The following is a 25,396-nucleotide window of genomic DNA, read 5'->3' on the forward strand; positions in this document are numbered from 1 at the left end:
TATTACAAATTGGAGGAAATACAGAAGCAACATGGCCTAGAAGATAGAACACGGATCTGGGATTCAGAAGGATCTGTGTTCTAATCCTGGCTCCACCACATGGGGCTCGGCTCACACTCCTAAACTCCATTTCTGCTTTGTGACCTAGGGCAAGTCGCTTACTTCTCTGGGCATCAGTTACCTCATCTGTAAAATAATAATAATAATAATCATTGTTATGGTATTTGTTAAGCACTTACTATGTGCCAGTCACTGGTCTAAGCGCTGTGGTAAATACAAGGTAATCAGGTTGGACACAGTCCCTGTCCCACATAGGGCTCATAGTCTTAATCCACAATTTACAGATGAAGGAACAAAGAAGTTAAGTGACTAGTTCAAGGTCACACAGCAGACATGGAGATTAGGAGTGTGAGCCCCATGTGGGACGGGGGCTGTGCTCAACCTGATTAACTTGTATCTACCCCTGTGCTTGGCACATAGTAAGCACTTAACAAGTAGCATTATTTTTAGATACAGTTTTAAAGATGTCAGTGCAAAGTTATCTTTCCTGATTAGTAGAAGCAAGCTATTTGCTCAGCTGCATGGCCTCCATAAGGCTTTCCTTGGAGGAAATGGCCATCAGAGGACGCAGGCTACCTACTCCTTTATATCAGACTCTCCCAAGTGCTTAGTACAGTGCCCTTCTAGCTCTTTTAGAACAGGACTGTACTATTATTAGAATTGCTCTCAGTAGTCCTGGCCCAACTAATTGGGCTGGGCACTGGAGGGAGCAGAGGACTGCAGTGCAGGAAGATAAGATGTTATCTTCCTTCTCTTTCCCCGCAAGAAAACCATTTTAGAAGGCCACAGAGAACACCATCTGAAATTTTAAATGGTCTCTTTCCTTTCCTTTGGGCTGAAAGAATAGAACTCAATAAAATTTCAAGAGCCAAAAAAAAAAAAAAAAAGGCTAAGCACAGAATTTATGTACTGTCTGAGAAACTTAGCAGGATCTATTTTTCTCAGAGCCTATTAGCACTTATGTTTTTTAAATCACTTGAATTATTTGTAACCTGTTGAACATCATCCAATGATGCTCTTTTTACATCTGCAAAGCCTTGCCAGTATAGAGCTAAGTGAATTTGTGTGTTTCTTGCAAATGATATTTGAAATGAATTTGGCATTTTTCATGCCCTTTTTTATGCACCATCATCATCAATCATCTGAAACATGATTACCTAATAGAACCCAGCCTATGCACTTTGTTTCTCTGATGTTTTTCTTTGTGCCCCTGATGTACAAATGCAGAACGGCCAGCAAAAAATAAAAATAATAATGACAGTACAACTATATAAATACAAAACAGCAGCTCTTGGAGTACTGTGCACTTCAGATAACATAAAACATCCAACTACCACTACTACTACTACTACTACTACTACTACTACTACTACTACTACTACTACTACTACTACTACTAACTATATGCCAAGGATTATGCTAAGCCCTGGGGAAAATGCAAAATAATAATATTGTTACAATTTCTGTCCCACAGAGGGCTTACAGCCTCAAGGTGAGAGAATGAAATTTAATGCTTATTTGAGATAAGGAAAATGAAGACCCAGTTCAGAGAGTTAGCTTCTTGCCTTTGTCCTCCCAGTGACTTGGAACTTCCACGCCTTATAAAACAAACGATCACTCTCCTTACTTTCAAATCCTTATTAAATCCACCCCTCCTCCAAGACGCCTTCCCCTACAAAGACCTCATTTCCCCTGCTCTTTCTCCCTGCCATCTCGTTGATGCATTTGGCGCTTTTCTCTTTGAGTCAAAAGGACATGGGTTCTAATTCCAGCTCATGTCACTTCTCTGCTTTGTGACTCTGGATGAGTCACGTAACTTCCCTGAGTCTCAGTTCCGTCATCTGGCAAATGGTGATTCAATATCTGTTCTTCCTCCTACATAGACTGTGAGCCTCATATGGGACCTGATAATCTTGTATCTTCCCCAGTGTTTAACACGTACTAAGTGCTTAACAAGTACCACTGTTATTATTATTATTTAAGCACTTGATATTCACTCTGAGCACCCAGAACTTATGAACATATCCATAATTTATTGTATGTCTCCTCCTCTAGTCTTTAAGCTCCTTGTAGGGAGGAAATGTGTCTTACCAACTCTATTGTATTCTCCTAAGCACATAGTACAGTGCTCTGCACAAAGTAAGCATGGGAAGCAGCATGGCCTAATGGAAAAAAAGCACAGGCTGGGGAGTCAGAGGAACTGGGTTCTAATCTGGGTCTGCCACTTGCCTGCTGTGTGATGTTGGGCAAGTCATTTAACTTCTCTTGGCCTCAGTTTCCTCAACTGTAAAATGGGGATTCAATACCTGTTCTCCCTCCTACTTAAACTATGATCCCCATAAGGGACATGGATTGGGTCCAACCTGATTAGCTTGTATCTACCCCAGCACTTAGAACATTGCTTGACACATAAGTGCTTAACAAATATAATAATAATAATGCCATTGATTATTTGATTGATAACAGTTGCAGGGTGCCCCGATGTACAAATGCAGAATGGCCAGCAAAAAATAAAAAGAATAATGACAATACAATTATATAAATACAAAACAACAGCTCTTGGAGTACTGTGCACTTCAGGTAACATAAAACATCCAACTACAACTAATAATAATGATAATGGTATTAGTTAAATGCTAACTATATGCCAAGGATTATGCTAAGCCCTGGGGAAAATACAAAATAATAATATTGTTACAATTTCTGTCCCACAGAGGGCTTACAGTCTGAAGGGGAGAGAATGAAATTTAATGCTTATTTGAGATAAGGAAAATGAAGACCCAGTTCAAAGAGTTTAAGTAACTTGCCCGGGGTCACACAGCAGGCATGGGACAGAAACCAGGACTAGAACCTGCATCTCCTGATGAACAGGAAACATGTTTACCTACTCTGTTGTAATGTACTCTCCCAAGTGCTTAGTACAGCACTCTGCACACATTAAGCACTCAATAAATGCAATTGATTGATTGAGTTCCACTTCCATCCTCTTTCCACTAGGCCACTCTACCTCCCTTTTCTGCTTAAGTTTATTGATTGAGAGTAGGAGATATTTTGTTTTATAAACTATCCATCAATGATACCTTTTTTTACTGGAAGAGAAATTTTAGATAATATTTGTGTTAGATTCCAAATTTAAATGAAACAGTTAATAGTTCTTTCTCTGCCTTTCTCTGCCTGGAGAAGCAGCGTGGCTCAGTGGAAAGAGCCCGGGCTTTGGAGTCAGAGGTCATGGGTTCAAACCCCGGCTCCACCAATTGTCAGCTGTGTGACTTTGGGCAAGTCACTTAACTTCTCTGGGCCTCAGTTACCTCATCTGTAAAATGGGGATGAAGACTGTGAGCCCCCTGTGGGACAACCTGATCTCCTTGTAACCTCCCCAGTGCTTAGAACAGTGCTTTGCACATAGTAAGTGCTTAATAAATGCCATTATTATTATTATTATTATTATTATTGCAACTCATTCTGTTACCCAAACTTCATGGTCTCAATGACCTAGGTAAGAATCACTAAACTACCTCTATTAATCCATCTTAAAAATGTAATAAGTAGTCCTTCATAAGTGTGCCTGTGTGTAACACATGCATATATTCTAAGAGCAGTACTCGCTACTCATCCCTAGAGTAGATGAACTGAAATGGGGGGTGGGCAAAAAAAAGAGGACAAAAAATTAGAATCCTACCCTCCTGTCTTTCCCAGGACCCTAAACGTGCTGAACATCATGTCTATCAGAGAGTTACTTTCAGTATTTTGAGATTCTAATGTGTATAAATGCTATTGCAAATTTTTAAAGGAACTAGAAATGTATATATTCTGGGGTATTCCCTTGGAGATGTTTTAAAATTCACTTGGAGAGCAGAGGGCAACAGATGAGGGTGCTGGCATAAGAGATCAGATGAAGAAAGCAGTGCATCCCTCCTTTCACTGGCTGGTCTCGGGATCAGCTTTTCAAAAGACGTGTAATAATGATAATAACAATGGTGGTATTTGTTAAGCACTTACTATGTGCAAAGCACTGTTCTAAGCGCTGGGGGGGTATACAAGGTGATCAGGTTGTCCCACGTGGGGCTCACAGTCCTAGTCCCCATTTTACAGATGAGGTAACTGAGGCACAGAGAAGTTAAGTGACTTGCCCAAAGTCACACAGCTGATAAGTGGCGGAGCCGGGATTAGGACCCATGACACCTGACTCCCAAGCCTGTGCACTTTCCGTGGAGCCATGCTGTATATCTGGAGGAGGGAATTTCACTCAAGAACAATAAAGTGTAAAGCTGGGCTAAAATGATATGTTTAAGGGATTAACAATAATAATAATAATTGTGATATTTGTTAAGCTTAATGTGTGCTAGGCACTGTTCTAAGTGCTGGGGTGGATACAAGCTAATTGGGTTGGCCACAGTCCCTGTCCCATGTGGGGCTAGTACTCTCAATTCCCCTTTTACAGGTAAGGTAACTGAGGCACAGAAAAGTGAAGTGATTTGCCTAAGGTCACACAGCATGGCTCAATGGAAAGAGGCTTTGGAGTCAGAGGTCATGGGTTCAAATCCTGGCTCCACCAGTTGACAGCTGTGTGTTTTTGGGCAAGTCACTTAACTTCTCTGTGCTTCAGTTACCTTATCTGTAAAATGGGGATTAAGACTGTGAGCCCCACATAGGACAACCTGATCAACTTGTAACCTCCCCAGCACTTAGAACAGTGCTTTGCACATAGTAAGCGCTTAATAAATGGAATCAATATTATTATTATTATTACAGCAGACAAGTGATGGAGGCAGAATTAGAACCCATGACCTTCTGACTTCCAGGCTCATGCTCTATCCACTGTGCCATCTTATCTGAAATTGTACCCTTGTTTCTTTGGGTATTCAGGTTTTTTGGCAGTTAATAAGGCAGCCTTTGCCTCAGTGTGTATGAAATTATGTATCTACAGTGGCACATGCTGCATGTAAATAACTTCAATTTAGGTAATATAGTGAGAGAAAGTCATTGCGGGGGTGCAGTACATTTTCAAGGAGGAAGTACAAATTGTAGACAATTTGAATACCAAATCATGTTCTTACCTACCCAAAAATGAAAAAATGAAGGATAATGACTCTATTTGCATGCTCCTTGAGAAAATAAGTTGTAATCCACTGTTTTAAAAAAAACAACACTTGGTACTATAAAAACAGGTAGCCCAGAATGTATATTCAGATATCAGTTGGGATGATAAATGCACATAAGTTAAGGCTAATATACTGTTGTTTTCTAGGAAGGTTGCTAAGCATCTCTTGTTGCTCTGCCTTTTGTATTGGCAGCATCATCTAGGGATTGTTTTTATGGTACAAACATGAAAGACTTTAGTTTGCATTTTACCTCCTTGTGGTCTGGGAATGTGACTACCAACTTCAGTCAATCCATTTATTTATTGAGCACTTACTCTGTGCAAGCACTTGGCAGAGTACAGTATAACAGCTTTGGTAGCAAGTTCCCTGCCCACAGTGAGCTTGTTATAGTGTACTCTCCCAAGCACTTAGAACAGTGCTTTGCACCCAGTAAGCACTAAATAAATTCGATTAATTTTACCTCATTTATAAATATGAAAACATAAATAATCACTCATCTTTACTGTGCACCTACTGTGTGCGAAGCACTGTTCTAAACCTTTGAGAATATCCTTAAGGGGTTACAGTGTAATGAAGGGGTTTACCATTAACTTACTAGAATGGAATTCAAGCTTTGGAGTATAAAACCATCATTTTGTTAGCCTTTAGCAGCAGAAATTATTGATCAAATCTCATTTATGTTGATTAGATAAGTAATTTTTAATTGTTTAATAAAAAAAACCCAAGGCCTGAAAAATCTGCTACACAAAGTGAAAATCAATCAATTGTATTTGAGTGCTCACCCTATGCTGAGCACTGTGCTAAGCAGCGTACAATATAATAGACTTGGGTAGAGATGTTTCCTGCCCACAATGAATGAATATCTGCCCTACCTCCTTCCCCTCCCCACAGCACTTGTATATATTTGTACAGATTTGTTACTCTGTTTTACTTTTATGTATTTACTACTCTATTTTATCAATAATAATAATAATGATGATGATGGTATTTGTTAAGTGCTTACTATGTGCAAAGCACTCTTCTAAGCTCTGGGGGGAATACAAGGTGATCAAGTTGTCCCACGGGGTGCTCACAGTCTTAATCCCCATTTTGCAGATGAGGGAACTGAGGCTCAGAGAAGTGGAGTGACTTGCCTAAGGCCACACAGCTGACAGGTGGTGGAGGCAGGATTCGAACCCGGCTCTGATGTGCATATAGCTATAATTCTATTTATTTATTTATTATCTATTTATTCTGGCAGTTTTGACACCTGTCTATATGTTCTGTTTCATTGTCTGTCTCCCTCTTCTAGACTGTGAGCCCATTGTTGGATAGGGACGGTCTCTATATGTTGCCTACTTGTACTTCCCAAGTGCTTAGTACAGTGCCCTGCACACAGTAAGCGCTCAATAAATATGATTGAATGAATGAATTACGAGAAGATATTTTTCTAGTCTTGGTTCCAATATTTGTTTGCAATCTGCCCTAATTAGCCAGTGTAGGTTCATACTGGCTGAAACATTTAGTTGAAATTCTATTGAAATACTGCCATTCAAAGCACTTAAGTCATTAATTGAGGAGTAATATCAATGAATTAATTGTATTTGAGCGCTTACTACGTGCAGAGTACTGTGCTAAGCAATTGGGAGAGCACTTATGTTCTGAAATTGAGGTCTTATTTTGCCATTCTTTTCTTTTTAAGCCTTATGAGCAAGGACGCCATATGAAGCGAATTCACTCAGTGGCCAACATTGGCACAGCCCTTAAATTCCTGGAAGGAAGGAGGGTAAGTGGATTTATGAGGAGGATTATACCTTGTTTATCCTGTACTTTGTGATTTGTGTGGGAAATTGTATCAGTTTTTATAAACTATGAGAAACTTTGTGGGCAGACTTCTGCACTAAATGTTGAGGCACATAGCACATACTGAAGCTGTATTAGTGGCACACCATTTCATAGAGTAGCTGCAATAATCACTTCAGTAACACTCCTTGGGTGTCTTCTGTGAGCAAAACACTGCAGTTGGTGCTTTGGAACATCAAAAGGCATATTTCAGCATTACTCCTGAGTTTTCCAAGGTTTCTTGGGAAAGAGATGAACAGTTTACAGAAACACCAGTTAGAGGAATCATTCATCCAGATAATGCCATCTTTCTAAATATCTAATGAGTGGTAGTGTAGACAGCTATTCCAGACATTTCTGCACCTGCTGTGAAATTGGCTTCTCTTGTGCTGGGGAATTAAGCAGAAGTGATGTAAGATTGTATTTATAAACACACATTATTCAAGGAAAATAATTTCCTCGTGAAATTTTGGATGGTGATTCCAAATATTGCTCTTTTCAGAGTTCCTGTCTATTTGTCATGGCCCTGTAGGCCATCTGGTTGAGTCAAGATGGAACAGCGCACATTCCAGTTTGGTACTGGAAGCAGAGAAGCAGCGTGGCTCAGTGGAAAGAGCACAGGCTTTGGAGTCAGCGTTCATGGGTTCAAATCCCTGCTCTGCCAATTGTCAGCTGTGTGACTTTGGGCAAGTCACTTAACTTCTCTGTGCCTCAGTTCCCTCATCTGTAAAATGGGGATTAAGACTGTGAGCCCCCCGTGGGACAACCTGATCACCTTGTAACTGCCCCAGCGCTTAGAACAGTGCTTTGCATATAGTAAGTGCTTAATAAATGCCATCATCATTACTGCCATCATCATTACAGCATATCTGATTTGATGGACAACAATCATCAGGGCTGGAAAATTTCCTCAAATTGATCATGTTAGAGGTGACTTTACAACCCTTCCTCAACTAAACTAAGGTGCAGCATGCCCTAGTGGGTAGAGCTCAGCCCTGGGAGTCAGAAGGACCTGGGTTCTAATTCCAGTTCCTCCATTTGTCTGCTGTGTGACCTTGGGCAAGTCACTTCACTTTTCGCTGCCTCAGTTACCTCATCTGTTAAATGGGATTAATACTGTGAGCCCCATGTGGGACATAGATGGTGTCCAATGTGATTAGCTTGCTCCAACACTTTTTAAAGTGCCTGGCACATAGTAAGTGCTTAAGAAGTACCATAAAAAGCAAAAAAAAATTAATAAACAAAAAAAGGAAAACTAAGGCTCAGTTTTGGCATCGCTGGCAAAGGTGGGGAAAGGAGGCCGGGTGGGATAGGGTCCTGCTGTCCCATGTGTCACTGTGGATCTGGAAGCCGGAATTCCAGGCTGCCTGGCTCTGCTCAGCCAGTCCTCAGCCAGGAAGAAAGCTCCAGCCAGCAGACTACCCAAAGTTTGCAGGGGGGGTCGAGGAAGTGGGAGAAAAAGCTGCCAGTTAATAGGGCCCACCCTCCATGGAGACTCTGTGCCATGGAGACTAAGCGCTGGGTTGGACACGAGCTAATCGAGTTGGCTACTGTCCCTATCCCATGTGGGGCTCACAGTCTCAGTCCCATTTAAAAATGAGGTAACTGAGACACAGAGAAGTCAAATCACTTGCCCAAGGTCACCCAGCAGACAAGTGGCAGAGCTGGGATTAGAACCCATGACCTTCTGATTCCCAGGCCTGTGCTCTATTCACTATGCCATACTGCTTCTCTTACTTACAGTGTGAGATTCATCTGGGACAGGGACTGTGTCTGATCTGATTAACTTGTATCTAAGCGTTTGGAACCATGTTTGGCACATAGTAAGCACTTAACAAATACCTTATTACCATATTATTAAAAGAAGGAGCTGCTAATTTAGGTTGCATCCCTGGCATGGGGGAAACAATCAGAAGAGGTGGTATGCTGGGCATGCAACTGGTGGATTTTTCATATAAGTTCATATAATATCATCAGTGTTTTGAGGTATGATTTACATGTTAAAATAGACTGTGAGCCCCATGTAGGACAAGGGACTGTGTCCAACCTATTTATCCTATCACTACCCAGTGCTTAGTATAATGCTTGGTACTTAACAAGCACCATAATTACTAAGGTAAATAGAAATTTTTTATTTATTGTGACAGAAGTATAATTTATAAGCCTATGTATAAAGAATATAGGAATTCCATCATTTCATGTGCTAGACAAAAATAGTATCTTATTATAGTGGAGTTTCTACCAACACTTTTTACATATTCTTATAAGCTCACAATATTTTTACATAGAGAATATATTCCTTAACAACAAAAAATCAATATCCAAAATGTACATTTTCCCCAGGGAATTCCTGTCCGATTTTTCTGAAGCTAGACAATGTTCCCAAACTCTGGAGAAATCAAGAACTTTCATTCATGAGAACTAATACCCCTCCCACTGCATTTAATAAAAAAAAGTCTCCTGCATGTATCTTACCACTCATTTTTTCTTCTTCACATATTGCTCTTGTACATTTCATGTTTTTGAAGTTTTTTAGGCTTTTAAGATGTAGCACAAAAATAATTTCCAGTTCTAATTTATTATTGACATTTATTCTAAATCATATTTTCATGTCTCCTATTTTAGGAGGTTTCTACTTTAATCTGTTGACTTAAATTTTTATTTTATTTTTATTTCATAAAATCTTATTATCACTGCACTTTTTGCCTTCCAGTTTCAGCAAGGATTATTAAGAAAACACTAGCACCTCCTTGTCAAATATTCAATTACTGTCCTTCATTCAGTTATAGTATAGTAGTATCACTAAACAGAAAAAAAGCACAAGTTGTCCTATTTATTCAGTTTTGAAGAAAGTGATGTGATTCAGAAGTTTTCTTTACAAAGGTTTCAATTTTGACTCATGGGATAAAATTCCCTTCATGATGCTGTTGGATGAATAGAACAAGGCTAATCCATCAACCTAGACATGTTGCATAAGTGTGACTTTAAGTGGTTAGCAAGAGAGTATCCAAATGAAAGATGCTTAAACTCATGCCTCGCATTAGAGAATGATTACAAATCAGTGTTAGGATTTATTCTATTTCCAATATCTAATAGTTTTGGAAAATGTAACTGCATTTTAAACATTTGTTATCCTCTCATAGGGCCACTCCTCAAAAGAACAATTTCCTTTTTCACCTAGGAGACATCACAAATTCATTGATCAAATAGAAAGAACTGCAGGGAGGGCCAGGCATGCATGTTGAGCCAAATTATTTTATTGGTAAGAGGAATAGGGAAAGGGTGAATACTTATCTCTTAAATCTGGGAGTCAGAGGGACCTGGGTTCTAATCCCACAATTAAGTCATGATTGAATGAACGAATGTGGAGTTGGATTTATAGCCACTGGAGGTTTGTGAGGAGAAGGGCATCTTGGACAAAACCTTTTATATATATATTTTTTTAGAAGAATGATCCAGGCAGTAGACTGATGTTTGGGCTGGAGTGGGGATAGGTGGCAGATACAGTAATAAATGCGGGGTAGGATAAGTGGTCTGTCGAGTACTTCTGTTGCTGCAGTATTGGCATAGTGATCTACTAGAGTAACCAAAGGATTTACTTTTCAGTTCAATTACCAGGTGAATTTTTTGTATTATTTTACTGTTTAGTAGGTAATAATCAGTTCCATTTTCCAAGGATTTGATCCAAGATTTCACAAAAGATGAAAATTAATTAGTGGAATTTGTTGAACATCTCCTGGGTTAGAGTAGATTGACTAATCAATCAAAAGTATTTATTGATCACCTATTCTAGACAGAACACAATCCCTGCCCTTAAAACTGGGGCACAATTTTCAATATTCTGTTTTATTTGAATCAATTTAAGGTGCTTTCTTGAGCTTACTAGCATCTTTTGTTGAAATATAGTAAGGAAGCCCAGGGAGTTTGTTGTAGAATTTTTCTTAGATATTTTGAGAATCTTCCAATGAAATGTATTTTGTTAAGGAAATAATCATTAGATTATGCTCTCTCCTGTTCTCTTTCTTATTCGCCAATATTGACATAAAACATCTCCTAGATGTGAAAAAATGATTATGAAACAGAAAATCTTCAATTATTTTATAATTTTGATTAGCTTGTTACCTACTACTAATTTAAATTTTCCTATGGTCTAAGAATACTGATTTCCATGTTGTATGTATCACTTTCTCCCTTTACTTTTCATGTCAGTCCATGTACAGAGGATCACCGGTTAGTACAAAGATATTGTTAGAATTTTAAACTCCTGAACTGATTTTTATAGGTAAAGGAAAACTTAAGTTACATGGTAGAATATTTCATAACAAACTCCAAAGTAAGTGTATTTTCTTACCTGCTTTTCACAGTAATGATTCGGTTCCATAGGAACATGAATGGAAAAAGTCAATCGTGTAATAATTTTATTGTCGGTCCTAGCATGGCACTCTTTTTTTTAATTTAATTTGAAATTAAGCAACCATTTAGATGGATTTAAAAGTATTACTTTGCACCTAAAAATGTTCTGGAAAGTTCTACTAAAATCATAGGTCTGCTAAATTTTTTTTAGGGGTGGGTATGCTTATGCATTCTTTGGGCATGCTTATATTTATTGGACTTCATGACATTCTAGATCTACATTCTAGATTACATCAAGTATTCAAATACCTGTGGTTCTAAAATACTGCTTCTTTTCTAAACAGATTAAGCTTGTTAACATCAACTCTACGGACATTGCTGATGGTAGACCGTCCATTGTGCTTGGCTTGATATGGACCATTATTTTATATTTTCAGGTGCTGTTCCTTTTCTATTTGAAAATATGATTTTGTACAAGACAAAATTAAACTTGTTTTAGTTACATGTACCCTCTAACTAGGAAGAGAATAGTTTCACTTTAGACTCTACCTTCTAAGAGGGAGTTTCTTTTCAGTTTAGCTTCCGCTATGGGGTGGCAGTTTGCAGTGTTGCTCACAGTGCACGTCTGAAATGCATCCTTGGGAGGTATGGTAAAAGAGTAGAGAAGTGACCTCTATGCTCTTTGTAGAATCACCAGGACCATATGTCTCTGTGTCCGCTGAAGTCCACCCCAGGCATGCCCTTCCAGAGGACACTCACTGCTGTTTTGCAAATGCTTATGAAACTAGAGATACTGTGAGCATCATTTTTTGTATGGCTGTTGCTTTTAATTGATCATATAATTCAAAAATCTAAAGTGAGAGTGTGTTAACTTAAATCTTCAATGATCAAGACATTCCGAAATTGATTGCTGCATGTGAAAATTGATCATGCGGATTCATATGAGACATTCCAGAATCTCAACTTCTCTAAGGTATCCCAAAGTTGAAATGCTTATTTTGATTTTATTACTGTAGAATTGTATACTATATTACTCTAGGTAAGATCTCATACATTAAAGGTATTAGGCTTGAAATTTGTTAATAGTTAAAAAAGGTGATTGTTTCTCTTGATAAACATTACAGTTATAGCTCTTTTATGGCTTCATTTGAGTGCTGCTCCATGAAAGCTGAGTGTGAAGGGGCATTCTAATTTTAGAATATTCACATTGTATAAGTAGATAAAATAAAAATACCCAGAAAAGGGTTGACTAATGCCAGCGTTGCCCAAATAATTTGTTTGATCTCTGAACAGATTGAGGAGCTGACAAGCAACCTGCCCCAGCTGCAGTCGTTATCCAGCAGTACATCTTCTGTGGACAGTCTTGTCAGCTCAGAGACCGGCAGTCCACCAAATAAAAGGAAAGTGGGAACCAAAATCCAAGGAAATGCTAAGAAGGCTTTACTGAAATGGGTTCAGCACACAGCAGCAAAGTAAGTGGTGAGTGAGTGAATGAGAGAGAGAGAGAGAGAGAGAGAGAGAGAGAGTGTGTGTGTGTGTGTGTGTGTGTGTAGTTTCCAAAGCAATTAAAATATCTTGAAAATGCCTAGAGAAGGCAAAGCCTTCAAGAGGTAGTTGAATGGCATTATATTAGCCTTTCCTATTTGGTGAAATAGAATGGTTATCCGTTGGCCTTAAATTTGAGTCTATTAAATTTAGATTAAAAATGAAATTCATTAATTAAATTAATTAATTAAAATAAATTAAATAAGTCTTTAAATTTGGTCTATTTTATTTTTTGTAGTTAATTATGCTGTAGTTGGCATCATTGTTCTCAGTTTTGTATTAAGCCATCCTTTTTTTTTTCCCATTGCAATTTTGCCTTTTGGAATTGTTCTAGTAATTTAAAGTTTCATTCTTCCCTTTTTGATACACTGATGTGTAGTTCATCACTCTTGTTAATGTTTGCTCTTTATCATAATGACTTTTTAAAATTTCATTCATTCATTCATATTTATTAAGTGCTTACTGTGCGTCCTGGACACCTGACCTTTGGGGATATGTGGGCTCCTTTTTCATGAGCCACCCAAACCAGTTTAGCTGAATAAATATGAAGGAATTTTAAAATGTTGTTTGTGGCAGCAGCTCCCCAGCACATATCTGCAACATATTGATTTATATTAATGTCTGTCTCCCAATTTAGACTATAAGGTCATTATGGGCAGGGAATGACAACTTGGTTATACTGTACTCTCCGAAGCACTTTGTACCATGCTGTGCAGATAGTAAGCACTCAGTAAATATGATAGATTGATATATTGATTGAGTAGGGGTAAATGAAATATACTTAAATCAAATACCTTCACTTGCTAGTTTACCCTTCTGAAAAGTTAATATTTGTCAAGTATTTTTTAAAGGAACAATACAGGATGTGATTAGTTTTTGACTCGTGCATAGTTGATTACTAATAAAGTAACATAGTTGATTAGTAATAAAGGTGTGTGAATTAATATATGAAACTATTTTTGTGATTTTCTTGTGAAACGTTTGACTTGGCAAAAGATTGGCGATAGCTTTGAAAAGCAAGCGTAATGATTACTTATAATTTTTGCCTTTTTAGTAATTAAAATTACTGGCAAATTGCCAGTACATTTTTAATGGTATTTGTTAAGTGCTTACTGGGTGTCAAGCACTGTTTTAAGTGCTCGGTGGATACAAGTTAATCAGGTCAGATACAGTTCATATCCCCCGTAGTGCTAACAGTCAAGTAAGAGGGAAAATAGTATTTCATCCTCATTTTGCAGTTGAGGAAACTGAGGCCCAGAGAAATAAAGTGACTTGTCCAAGGTCAGAAAGCAGATAAGTGGTGGAGCCGGGATTATTTCCCAGGTTTTCTGGTTCCCAGGCCCATGATTATCCACTAGGCCAGGCTGCTTCTATAGCCTCACATATCTACTCTGGAATAAAGAGGACCTGAGTTCTACTTGGCTCAGTGGAAAAGAGCCCGGGCTTGGGAGTCAGAGGTCATGGGTTCTAATCCTGGCTCCACCACTTGTCAGCTCTGTGACTTTGGGCAAGTCACTTAACTTCTCTGTGCCTCAGTTACCTCATCTGTAAAATGGGGATTAAGACTGTGAGCCCCATGTAGGACAACCTGATTACCTTGTATCCCCCCAGTGTTTAGAACAGTGCTTGGCACATAGTAAGTGCTTAACAAATGCCATCATTATTATTATCATTATTAATCCCAGCCACTCCACTTGTTTGCTGAGTGATCTTGGGCAAGTCATTTAATTTCTCTGTTACCTCATTTATAAAATGGGGATTAAATCCTTCTCCCTCCAATTTAGGCTGTACACCCTTGTGGTACAAGGGTTGTGTCCAACCTGATTATTCTCTTTTTCCCCAGTGCTGAGAACAGTGTTTGACACATAGTACGGGTTTAACAGAATACTATTAAAATAATAATCTGGACATTAATTAATGTAAAATGTTGAATGTGTGGAAGGAGACAGGCATGATGTAGTGAAAACTGGAATAACTTTGCAAGGGCCATGACTATTATTTAGGAGGTGGGTCCATCTAAATTCAGTATACTGAATACTAAGTTGTTAATCTATATTGACCCCTTTAAATTATATAAATACTGAATAAGTACTCAATTTGAATTGCTGTGGCTTGAGACAGCCTTCAATTTAATGCTGTTACCATTTTCTTTCATGGGCTTGCCCCATGCATCTTTGATTAGACTTCAGTGTTGTTCAGAGTTGTAATGAGTGTCCCAAGCCACTCCTTCAGGAAGTATTTTTGTAAAGTTGAATTGGGTTTTCTTTTTCCAGTCAGTTTGTCTATATTGTACTTCTCTCCCAAGCTTAGTAGAGTGCTCTGTACAGAGTGCTCAATAAATGGCACTGATTGATTTTATTTGGGGACTGAAAATTTTCTGTTACTGTCTTATTATAGATGTGACTTCCATTTTATGGGTGAATTTTTCAATGCACCCATTTTTTTCAATAAATGCTAAATTAATATAAAATTATTACCCCTATACACTGGTTGATATGCTTCTGAATCATGTGGGTAAAATGCTTCAACATCCACAACCATTTCAGTGATGGTTGACTACTTGGAACATTGTGAAGTATATAGATTTACTAAACTCCCAGAAGAGGAAAAAAGAGATAGGAGTGTCTCTGATGGGCCATATCAGTAGTGAACTTTTATTCACAGCTTTTGCAATTATGAAAAACAATTGAATTTCAGAGTTCAGATTGATCAAGTGAAAGAAAAAAGAGGTCCCCATTTGGAAAATATGCCCAAAGATTTGATCACTCTTTGATCACTCTTATGCCCACTGTTCACTCTTAGTTTCTTACACCCCTGTCTTATACCCCTACTTGATGACATTAAATAAGACAAAAGAAAGGTCTTGATAAAGTGATAATCTCTTTCACAACATGATTTAGAATGACTTAATCATATTTATTGAGCCCTTACATGCAGAGCATTGTACTAATCCCTTTGGAGAGTACAATGCAACAGAGTTAGCAGACACGTGGCCTGCCCATAATGAGCTTACATTCCAGAGTTGGAGACTGACATTAAGATGAATAAATAATTCACAATATATCACTTAAAAATATGTACGTAAGTGTTGTGGGGTTGAGGGTGGGACAGATATCGCATGACCCGAGGTCACAAGTCGAAGTGCATAGCCAACGCAGAAGGGAGAGCAAGCCAGGGAAGTGAGTGCTTAATTGGGGAAGGCCTCGTAGAGGAGATGTAACACGAATACATGCACATTAGTCTTTTTAACATGTTTCAAGGAAAAATCAGCTCTTCACTCATGGTGACATTTTCCCACACACACATAATACCTGGAATCTTTTAAGCACTGTTAGATCTACTCCTACTCATTAAAAAATAAGTTTAGAGTTATTTTCTTTACTCTTACTTTTGGTAGCTTCTTCTTTTGGTCCAAGTTTCTATCTTTTTCTTTACGTTGCCTTAAAAATGTTTCATAGTATCTGCCTTTTTTAATGTTTAAACTACTGTTAATGGGTCAATGATTAGAAAACCTAAATAAAAGTTTATTAATGTACATTGTGGTAGATCAATCAATCATATCTGAGTGCTTACTATGTGCAGAGCACTGTACTAAGCACTTAATTAGCAGACATTCCCTGCCCCCAATGATTCTGAGGGTTTTTTTATAAGAATGTAAACTGCAGTATTTTTCTCTTGATAAAACTGATTACCTTGTATCTACCCTAATGTTTATAATTGTGCTTGGCACATAGTAAGTGCTTAACAAATACTATTATTATTAGCTTCATTATTATTTCTCAAAAGTGACTGAGTCAACTATCTTGCGAACTGGTTTCATATCAACCAATCAGTTGTACTTATTGAGTGCTTAGTGTACAGAGCACTGTATTAAGAGCTAGGGATAGTACAATATAACAGAGTTGTTAGACATGTTCCCTGCCCACAACAAGTTTACAGTCTAGGGAGGAAACACACATTAATATAAATAATGTATATGTATATAAATGCTGTGAGACTGAGGATGGAGGAGAGAGTAGAAGGTTCTAATTCAAGTATGAGGGTGATGCAGAAGGGAGTGAGAGAAAAGGAAATGAGGACTTAGTTTCTCAAGGCCTTTGGGTGAAGATGGGGCTTTTAATAAGGCTTTGAAGGTGGGAAAAGTAATTGACTGCTGGATCTGTCAAGAAGCAGCGTGGCTCAGTGGAAAGAGCCCGGGCTTTGGAGTCAGAGGTCATGGGTTCAAATCCCTGCTCCACCAATTGTCAGCTCTGTGACTTTGGGCAAGTCACTTAAATTCTCTGTGCCTCCGTTCCCTCATCTGTAAAATGGGGACTAAGACTGTGAGCCCCACATGGGACAACCTGATCACCTTGTATCCCCCAGCACTTAGAACAGTGCTTTGCACATAGTAAGTGCTTAACAAATACCATCATTATTATTATTATTAATTATTATTATTATTATATGAAGAGGAAGGGCATTCCAGGCCAGAGGCAGAATGTGGGCTAGGGGTCAGCAGGTGGATACAGTGAGTTGGTTTGCATTATAGGAGCAAAGTGTGCGGGCTGATGTACTTTCCTTGAAGCATCTAGGATATTGTGTCTGTTGACAGTATACTTTACAGTTTTGTATCAGTGGACTGACAGATGCCTTTTGTCTTTTAACCATGTTTCAAGGCAGGCTGGAATCGAAGTAAAAGATTTTGGCCGGAGCTGGAGAAGTGGTGTTGCTTTTCATTCAGTTATCCATGCTATTCGACCAGAATTGGTGGACTTGGAGAAAGTCAAAAGAAGATCTAATAGAGAAAATCTAGAAGAAGCATTTACTATTGCTGAAGTGGAGTTAGGCATTCCGAGACTCCTTGATGCTGAAGGTATGCTACCACGTGCAGTTGTGACCACTAGCCTCGTCTTTGGTACTGTGTTCCAAATCGTGAAGTCCGTGGTAGGTCCGTCCCAAGATTTTCTACAAAACAGACTTTCTGAAATATCTGAAGTGTTTTAGGCATCATCTATCCCCACCTTCAAACCTTGTTAAAATCACACTTCTTGCAAGAGGTCTTCCCTGACTAAGCCTTCGTTTCCTCTTCTCCCTGTCTCTTTTCCATCACCTTTGCATTTGGATTTGCGCCCTTTATTCACCCCATTCTCAGCCCCACAGCACTTATGTACCTATCTATGATTTATTGATTTATTTATATTATTGTCTGTCTTCCCCTCTAGATGGTAATCTTGTTGGCAGGGAACTTGTCTAGCAACTCTGTTATATTGTACTCTCCCAAGTGCTTAGTACAGTGCTCTGCACACAGTAAAGGTTCAATAAATTGATTATTTGGTTATATGCTTATTTGAGTCTCAGGATTTCACGCTTTCAGCCCATTAGATTGTAAACTCCTCAAGGACAGGGATCCAGTCTACCTATTCTGTTGTACTCCCCTGAACTCTTAGTATAATATTTTGCCTAATAAATATCATTGAATTATTAATGGGTCATTATTTAAGTAGAGCAAAGACATTTATCACTTGTCCTTATTTGCAGATTTTTTCCAGTGAATTTTTGTAACTTTTAAAAATTAGTCTTCCTCTTACCAAGGAACCTTCATACATACTTTTTAACCCTAGAAATCATAGTCCTTTTTAGTTTTGACTTTGGACCTGATATTTGTGATAAATACCCAAATTTGACAATAAATTTTGACTGTGCAAAACAAGCATAATTGTTTTAATTTTTGTTTTTTCATTCGTAGTTCTCAAATTTCTTATAGTGTGACTCACATGTAGAAACTATTACTTTGGTTGTTTTTTTTATTTTCTTCTTCCAGATGTGGATGTGGACAAACCAGATGAAAAGTCTGTTATGACCTATGTCGCGCAGTTCTTGAAGCTTTATCCTGATCCTCATAATACAGCAATGGATGGACAAGAAAATGATGTAGGTCGTCTTATTACTATGTATCGTGACTAGGGGTTCTCAAAACTAAGTACTGTCTATGTTCATCAAGATCTTACTCTTAGCACTATTTTGACAGGTTATTAGTGCAAAGAAGAAATTGATGTAGTTGTTCTCTTAATGGCATTGTTTCCTGTTGATCCTTTGTGTTTTTTGTTATATAAAAGGAGAGTTCAGAAACAAATTTGTTACGCAGTTTAATTTTCACATTCACTGAGTGCTCTGCACAAAGTAAGTGCTCAATAAATACCACTGCTTGATCAATTTAGAGGCAATTGCTTGGGAAGTGTTATATTAGAATCACAGTTGGGCTACTCTAATTGAGTAACTTCTGGGTTGCTCAGCTGCGTAACGGAGTAAAATACATATCTTTATCTTAGCCCAATTAGTTTCAATAATATTTGCACGTATTTGCTTTATGGTTATGAAATTTAAAGGAAGCCAGGTTCATCCCCCATTATTGCTGGTGGAATTTTGTGTGCAGTTTGGAACACCTTACTTCAAAAATGTTTTAGATATTCTTTGAATGTGATGCAAAGAAATCAAAGAATAATGTGAAAACTAGAAATCACATCATTCTGCAAGAGTTTGAAAGGTTCAGACTAAGAAAGCATGTACTTGGGAAACTGTGATAAGTGGTAATGTTATGTGATGTGTTAATAATAATGATGGCATTTGTTAAGCATTTACTATATGCCGAGCACTGTTCTAAGCGCTGGGGTAGGTACAAGGTAATCAAGTTGTCCCATATGGGGCTCACAGTCTTAATCCCCATTTTACAGATGAGGTAACTGAGGCACAGAGATGTCAAGTGACTTACCCAAAGTCACGCAGCTGGTCAGTGGCAGAGCTGGAATTAGAACCCATGACCTTTGACTCTCAAGCCTGGGCTCTTTCCATTATGCCATGCTGCTTCTTGTGTTAATTGCCACATGTCTACAAAAAAAATTTTAATGGTTTCAAATCGGGGTTTGTTCATTTTATTAGGACAAGGAACAAGTGCTTCAAATCATATAGTTAAATAGACTGAGTGAATCAGTGGCTAAACATGTATCTCCTTTTGTCTTGGAACACTAAAATAACTTAGCAGTGAGATTGTTTGAGTGGGGTAATCAGACTTGATGATCTTTCAGCCTGTTTTCCTCTTATACCATGATTCTTTACAAGAGTATATGAGTCAACATTATTTATTTTGTAAACCTTAGTGAAATTTTTGTTAAATGATAGATTTACTGTAAAAGGAGCTATGGATTCTGTTTCTGTGCATCTGAAAAGAATGAAAATGTGTACTCCATTTCTTGTCATGCATTCATAGGGAAACTCAGCTTTTTTTAGGCCAATTTTTTTCTTACTGAAACTCAGGCAGACTAATTGATTCCTTGGTTCTGAAGTCACATGAAAATTCTAGTGGCCCTCATGCCATTATTAAAAATTATTAAGACTAGAAAAGAATTGGGCACATTTCTATTTCTTGAAACATGCTTTATCCCATATAAATTGTTGTTGCATAGTTAATGCTTATAATTAACTCTGACATTAAAACTGGAGCAGGAAGCACCCAACTTCTATTTCTTTTCTGCCTTCAGAGAAATGTTACCCAACTTCTATCCCAGAATTCTAACACTTCTCTTAAAAATGAGAGAAAGAGATAAGGAAGAAAACTGAATTTTATTGATTGGAGTCACAGAAAGCTTCTTCATTTCCAGATGTTGATGGTTGTTGGTATTTTATGTCATGTGACTGTATTGTCACAAATGTCAACTTCATTATATTTTGGCATTTAGTGGCTCTATACATTTGCTATATTGTTTATAAAAGTACTATGCATACTGAACTGCTGCACATACGAATACGCTACCACAAACACATATAAACATATAAAAGAATCAAGATTATTTGGCACAAAATTCCTTATGTTCTTTTAAATGGAATCTCTTTTTGTTCCTCCTTCTGAATTTCAGGGATTGTGATTTCCGTAAAATTAAAACCTTCCAAGATTATCTCAGTACTCTGGTGCAAATGAAAAGCACTTAAGGATGTGGATTAGTTAATTCTCTTGAGCAATAATTTACTAAATGACACTCTAGAGAATTGAAAGAGGGATTACACATCCCAAGGTATAACTTATTCCGCAATGCAGATGTTATCTTTCCTAGGAGATTCTGACTCTGGCTCTTTCATTGGAACCAGAAAAGAAACATGTTTTTATCTAGGGGAGGCCAGAGCTGCTACTGAAGAATATTCATTGAGATTCTTCAGTCAATTTGCTGGTGTTTGCATTACTTTTTAATCAATATTTTCTGCCTTATAGATTTTGTGCACAGTAAATCTATTACTTTTAATCAGTTAGTAGCATTTATTGAGCACGCAGAGCACTATACTGAGTGCTTGGGAGAATAAAATAGAATTATTAGACATTATTTCTGCCTTTAAAGAGCTTACAACATAGTGGGGGTGATATATGCTTGGAAAAAAGTCAGGTATGAGGAGTTAATTGAGTATATAGATATGTACATAAGGGAGAAATGTGAATACCTAGTGATAAAATGATGCAGAATTGCTATGTGGACAATAAGGGGAGTCCAGATTAAGGACAACCTCCTAGAGGAGATTTGAATGGAGGAGGCCTTTGAGGTTGGAATGAGGACTGGTCTATTGAATGTCCCTGTCAGTGGCAGGGAGAAAGGTGTGGACAAGAAGTTGGGGACAGGAGAAGTGACATAAGGACACAGTGAGTAAATTAGCTTGAGAGGAGAGGAGCTTGCAACTTAGGGTGTAGTGAGAAAAGAATGGTTAAGTAGTGGGAAAAGAGCAGGTTGAGTGCCATAAAGCCAATAGTCAGGAGTTTCTGCGTGATACAGAAGGAAATAGGCAACTATGGGAAATGTTTGAGATGGGAAATTAGGAGCAGAACAGTGGTTTAGAAGAATGATCTGGGAAGCAGGTGTAGTATGGACTAGAGAGGGGGAAGACTGGAGGGAGGGAGGTCAGTGAGGAGGCCAGGTGCATAATTGAGCACATGGTAAGTGCTTGGAATGTGTCTGTTTATCATAGTGGCCTCTTGGATGTAGAGAATAGGGCTGATTCTGAAAATGTAGAAGAAGAACTGGCAAGATTTGACAACATATGGAATATGGGAGTTGGAAGAGAGGAAGGACTTGAAGATAATGCCAAAGTCACATACTTGAAAAATAGGGAAAATGGTAGTATTTTCACATGGGATGAGAAAGTTAGGTGGAGGAGAGAATATTTACAAGGGAAGATGTCACTCAATTTTGTTATATTTTGGTTAAGTTGCTGATGAAACATCTGCTTAGAGATTGGAGAGGGGAAGGAAAAAAAGAAAACCTTTGAAAAATTGTAAGACCTAGTTGTGTAGCACACTGGATCTGTTAGAATCCACTTGCCACAGCCAGATTCAGTTCACAAGGAGAGTTCAGGATCTATTTTTCCAAGTGCAAAAAAATTCCTTGTCACCCATTCCTTCTCCCACTAGTGTTCTATTCATTTGTGGTGTAGTGGAAAGAGCACAGGCCTGAGTGTCAGAAGAACTGGACTCTAATCCTTGCTCCTCCATTTATCTGCCAGTTGACCTCAGTCAACAAGCAAATTGGGTTGGACACAATCCGTATTCCATGTGGGGCTCACAGTCTAAATCCCCGTTTCGCAGATGAGGTTACTGAGGCACAGAGAAGTGAAGTGAGTTGCCCAAGATCACAGAGCAGACAAGTGGCAGAGCTGGGATTAGAACCTAGGTCCTTCTGAATCCCAGACCCATGCTCTATCCATTAGGCCACGTTGCTTCTCAATTGACTCATTGATTCATCTCTCACTCTCTCTTTCAACCCACTTATTCAGTCTGTCACCAGATTCTATTGGTTCTACCTTCACAACATTGCTAAAATTCACCTTTCTCCATCCAAACTGCTACCACACTAATCAAAGCACTTACGTCCTGCCTTTACTCAGCTTCCTTGATGACTTCCCTGCCTCCTGTCTCTCCCGAGTCCAGTCATACTTCACTCTGCTGCCTGGATCATTAAAAAAAAAAAAAAAAACCATTTAGTTCAAGTTTTCACACTCCTCAAAATCCTCCAGTGGTTGCCCATTCACTTCCACATCAAACAAAATCTGTACCATTGGCTCGAAGGTACTCAGTGAGCTCTCCCCAACTATTTTTCCTTACTGATTTCCCACTGCAACCCAGCCTGCTCACTTTGCTCCTCTAACCCCAACCTATACCTCGATCTCATCAACTCCGCCTCTGACCCCTTGCCCATGTCCTCCCTCTGGCCTGAAACTCCCTCCCTATGTCTGAAAAACCACAACTCTTTCCACCTCCAAAGCATTATTATAATCACATCTCCCATAAGAGGCCTTAACCAACTAAGCCCTCAGTTCCCCTACTCCTTCTTCATCGGCATTGCCTTTGCACTTGGATTTGTATGTTTTAAGCTCTTGATAATCACTCCACCATCACCCCCTCTAGGATGATTGGGAATGATAATACCCTATCATTTCCCTTAACTGAAATTTATTTTAATGTCTATCTCCCTCTCTAGACCCTAAGCTCCTTGGAGATAGGGAACGTGGCTACCGACTGTATTGTATTGCACTTCCCCCAAAACTTGGTTCATTGCTATGCACACACTAAGCACTCAGTATATACTATTGATTGATCAGTTGATTAAATGTATCAGTTTATTATTTCACAAACGTGATTTTTGTATTCCTGTTAATGTTGGCATCTCCACACTTGAAGGTGCTTCAGAGTTGTATTTCTCCAGTCAGGAAAGCTGTCTGATAAACTTCTTCTTCCAGAGGTTTATGTCTCTTCTAGAGAAATCTTGTTATGTTTTGCAGTTAGACAAGGGATTGAGCTTCCACCATACGCATAATGTGAAAAATGAAAATTTCACCTTCTCAAATGCAAGTAACTTCTATAGTTATCTACCTACAGGGTTCCTAAGTTGGAAGTCTAAAATAAGAGAGGTGTTTTAAACCTTCTTCTTTGCAAGATAGGCTTATAAATTGTGCAGCTATGCATGATTATTCAAGATAAATTGTGTTTTTTATCAGAAAACCAGCCTACATTATTGGAAATGAACTTTTAAATATTTAACAAATTTTCTGAATAGAACATAGATGATTTCCTTTCAGAAGGTTGCTTATCTTTTTGTAGATGACTAGGTCACATGGTATTTTTTTCTTATCTCAGTTATGTTACTATTTCTGGTTGGCTTGATTTTGTTTGCTTTTTTCCTATCCATTCTTTTTTCATTGCTAGGACCCATTTCCAGCAATCCCAACTTTTGCCATTTCTGTTCCTAAACTAAGGGTTAAGTCTCTGGAATAGTTGTCCTCCTACCACATCTCCCGAATTCAACAGCTTGGTAGTAATTTTGTACTGCTTGTGATTGCTTTTGAAAGGAATATACCATTTGCACTAAATTTACTTTATGCTGTCCCTTTCTTTTTCTGTGCTCCTTTGCAATATAAAATATATTAGCTCTATAGATAATAGCATTCAGTTGAAACAGCTTAATGTTCTTTTTCCGTTATTCCATAGCAAATTTATAAGAATTCTGCTAGGATTTGTTTTAATATTTTAATTGTTTAGTATGAATGTAATTACTTGGAAATGAAATAGAACAATAAAAATATAGAGTGTTTGTATTAGGTGGAATCTAAGATGCTTTTTTAGGAAATCGACGATCTAAACTCTGAAGTGTACTCACTTTGTGATGTGTTTGCTTGTGCTGTGTTTTAAGAATTGTACTTGTATGTCTTTATTTTCCTTAGCTTTTCCTTTTTATGAATCTATAATCCTTATGGATCCGATTCTAAGATCATTTAAGAATTTGACTTCCAAAATATCTTCTCTGCAATGAAATCTATTGAATTTTCTTTGTATTTTGGGTTGAATGAAATTTCATTTTATGCCCTACAAATGAGAATATATGTGCTGTACTTGTAGGTGTGCAAAATATTCAATGTACTGTGTGTATGAGGTGTTCTGAATATATCGGAATTGTTTGCAATTAGAGAGTCATTGGTTTCTAGTAGTCTCTAGCACTTGGATTTCCACCCTTCATTCACCCCTCCCTCAGCCCCATAGCACTTAAATACAGATCCATAATTTATTTATATTATTGTCTGTGTCCCCCATTAGACCATAAGCAAGGAATGTGTCTACAAACTCTGATAATGTACTCTCCCAAGCGCTTACTATAGTGTTCTGCACCCAATAAACACTCAATAAATATGATAAAATTTTGTTCAGGTATTTGGGTCCCAGCTATTTGCAGTTTACTTTAGTGTCTTTCTCCCAAGATGAAATGTAAGATCTTTGAAGGCAAGGCACTAATCTACTAATCTTATTGTAATAATAATAATAATAATAGCATTTATTAAGTGCTTACTATGTTCAAAGCACTGTTCCAAGAACTGGGGAGGTTACAAGGTGATCAGGTTGTCCCATGGAGGGGCTCACAGTCTTAATCCCCATTTGACAGATGAGGTAACTGAGACACAGAGAAGTTAAGTGGCTTGCCCAAGGTCACACAGCTGACAATTGGCGGAGC

General features: G+C 38.1%; 1 protein-coding gene across 1 annotated transcript in view; it reads left to right on the forward strand.

Moving 5' to 3' along the window:
* The window catches only part of SYNE1 (spectrin repeat containing nuclear envelope protein 1), a 503,300-nt gene that overhangs the window by 105,976 nt on the left and 371,928 nt on the right, over positions 1-25,396 (forward strand). Inside the window, exons 4-9 of the mRNA XM_038770126.1 lie at positions 6,844-6,927; positions 11,193-11,213; positions 11,681-11,773; positions 12,630-12,808; positions 17,540-17,736; positions 18,685-18,794. Coding sequence (XP_038626054.1) covers positions 6,844-6,927; positions 11,193-11,213; positions 11,681-11,773; positions 12,630-12,808; positions 17,540-17,736; positions 18,685-18,794 — 684 coding nt within the window. The remainder of the gene's footprint in view (positions 1-6,843; positions 6,928-11,192; positions 11,214-11,680; positions 11,774-12,629; positions 12,809-17,539; positions 17,737-18,684; positions 18,795-25,396) is intronic.

The sequence above is a fragment of the Tachyglossus aculeatus genome, chromosome 2, assembly GCF_015852505.1.
Source record: "Tachyglossus aculeatus isolate mTacAcu1 chromosome 2, mTacAcu1.pri, whole genome shotgun sequence".
Taxonomy (NCBI): domain Eukaryota; kingdom Metazoa; phylum Chordata; class Mammalia; order Monotremata; family Tachyglossidae; genus Tachyglossus; species Tachyglossus aculeatus.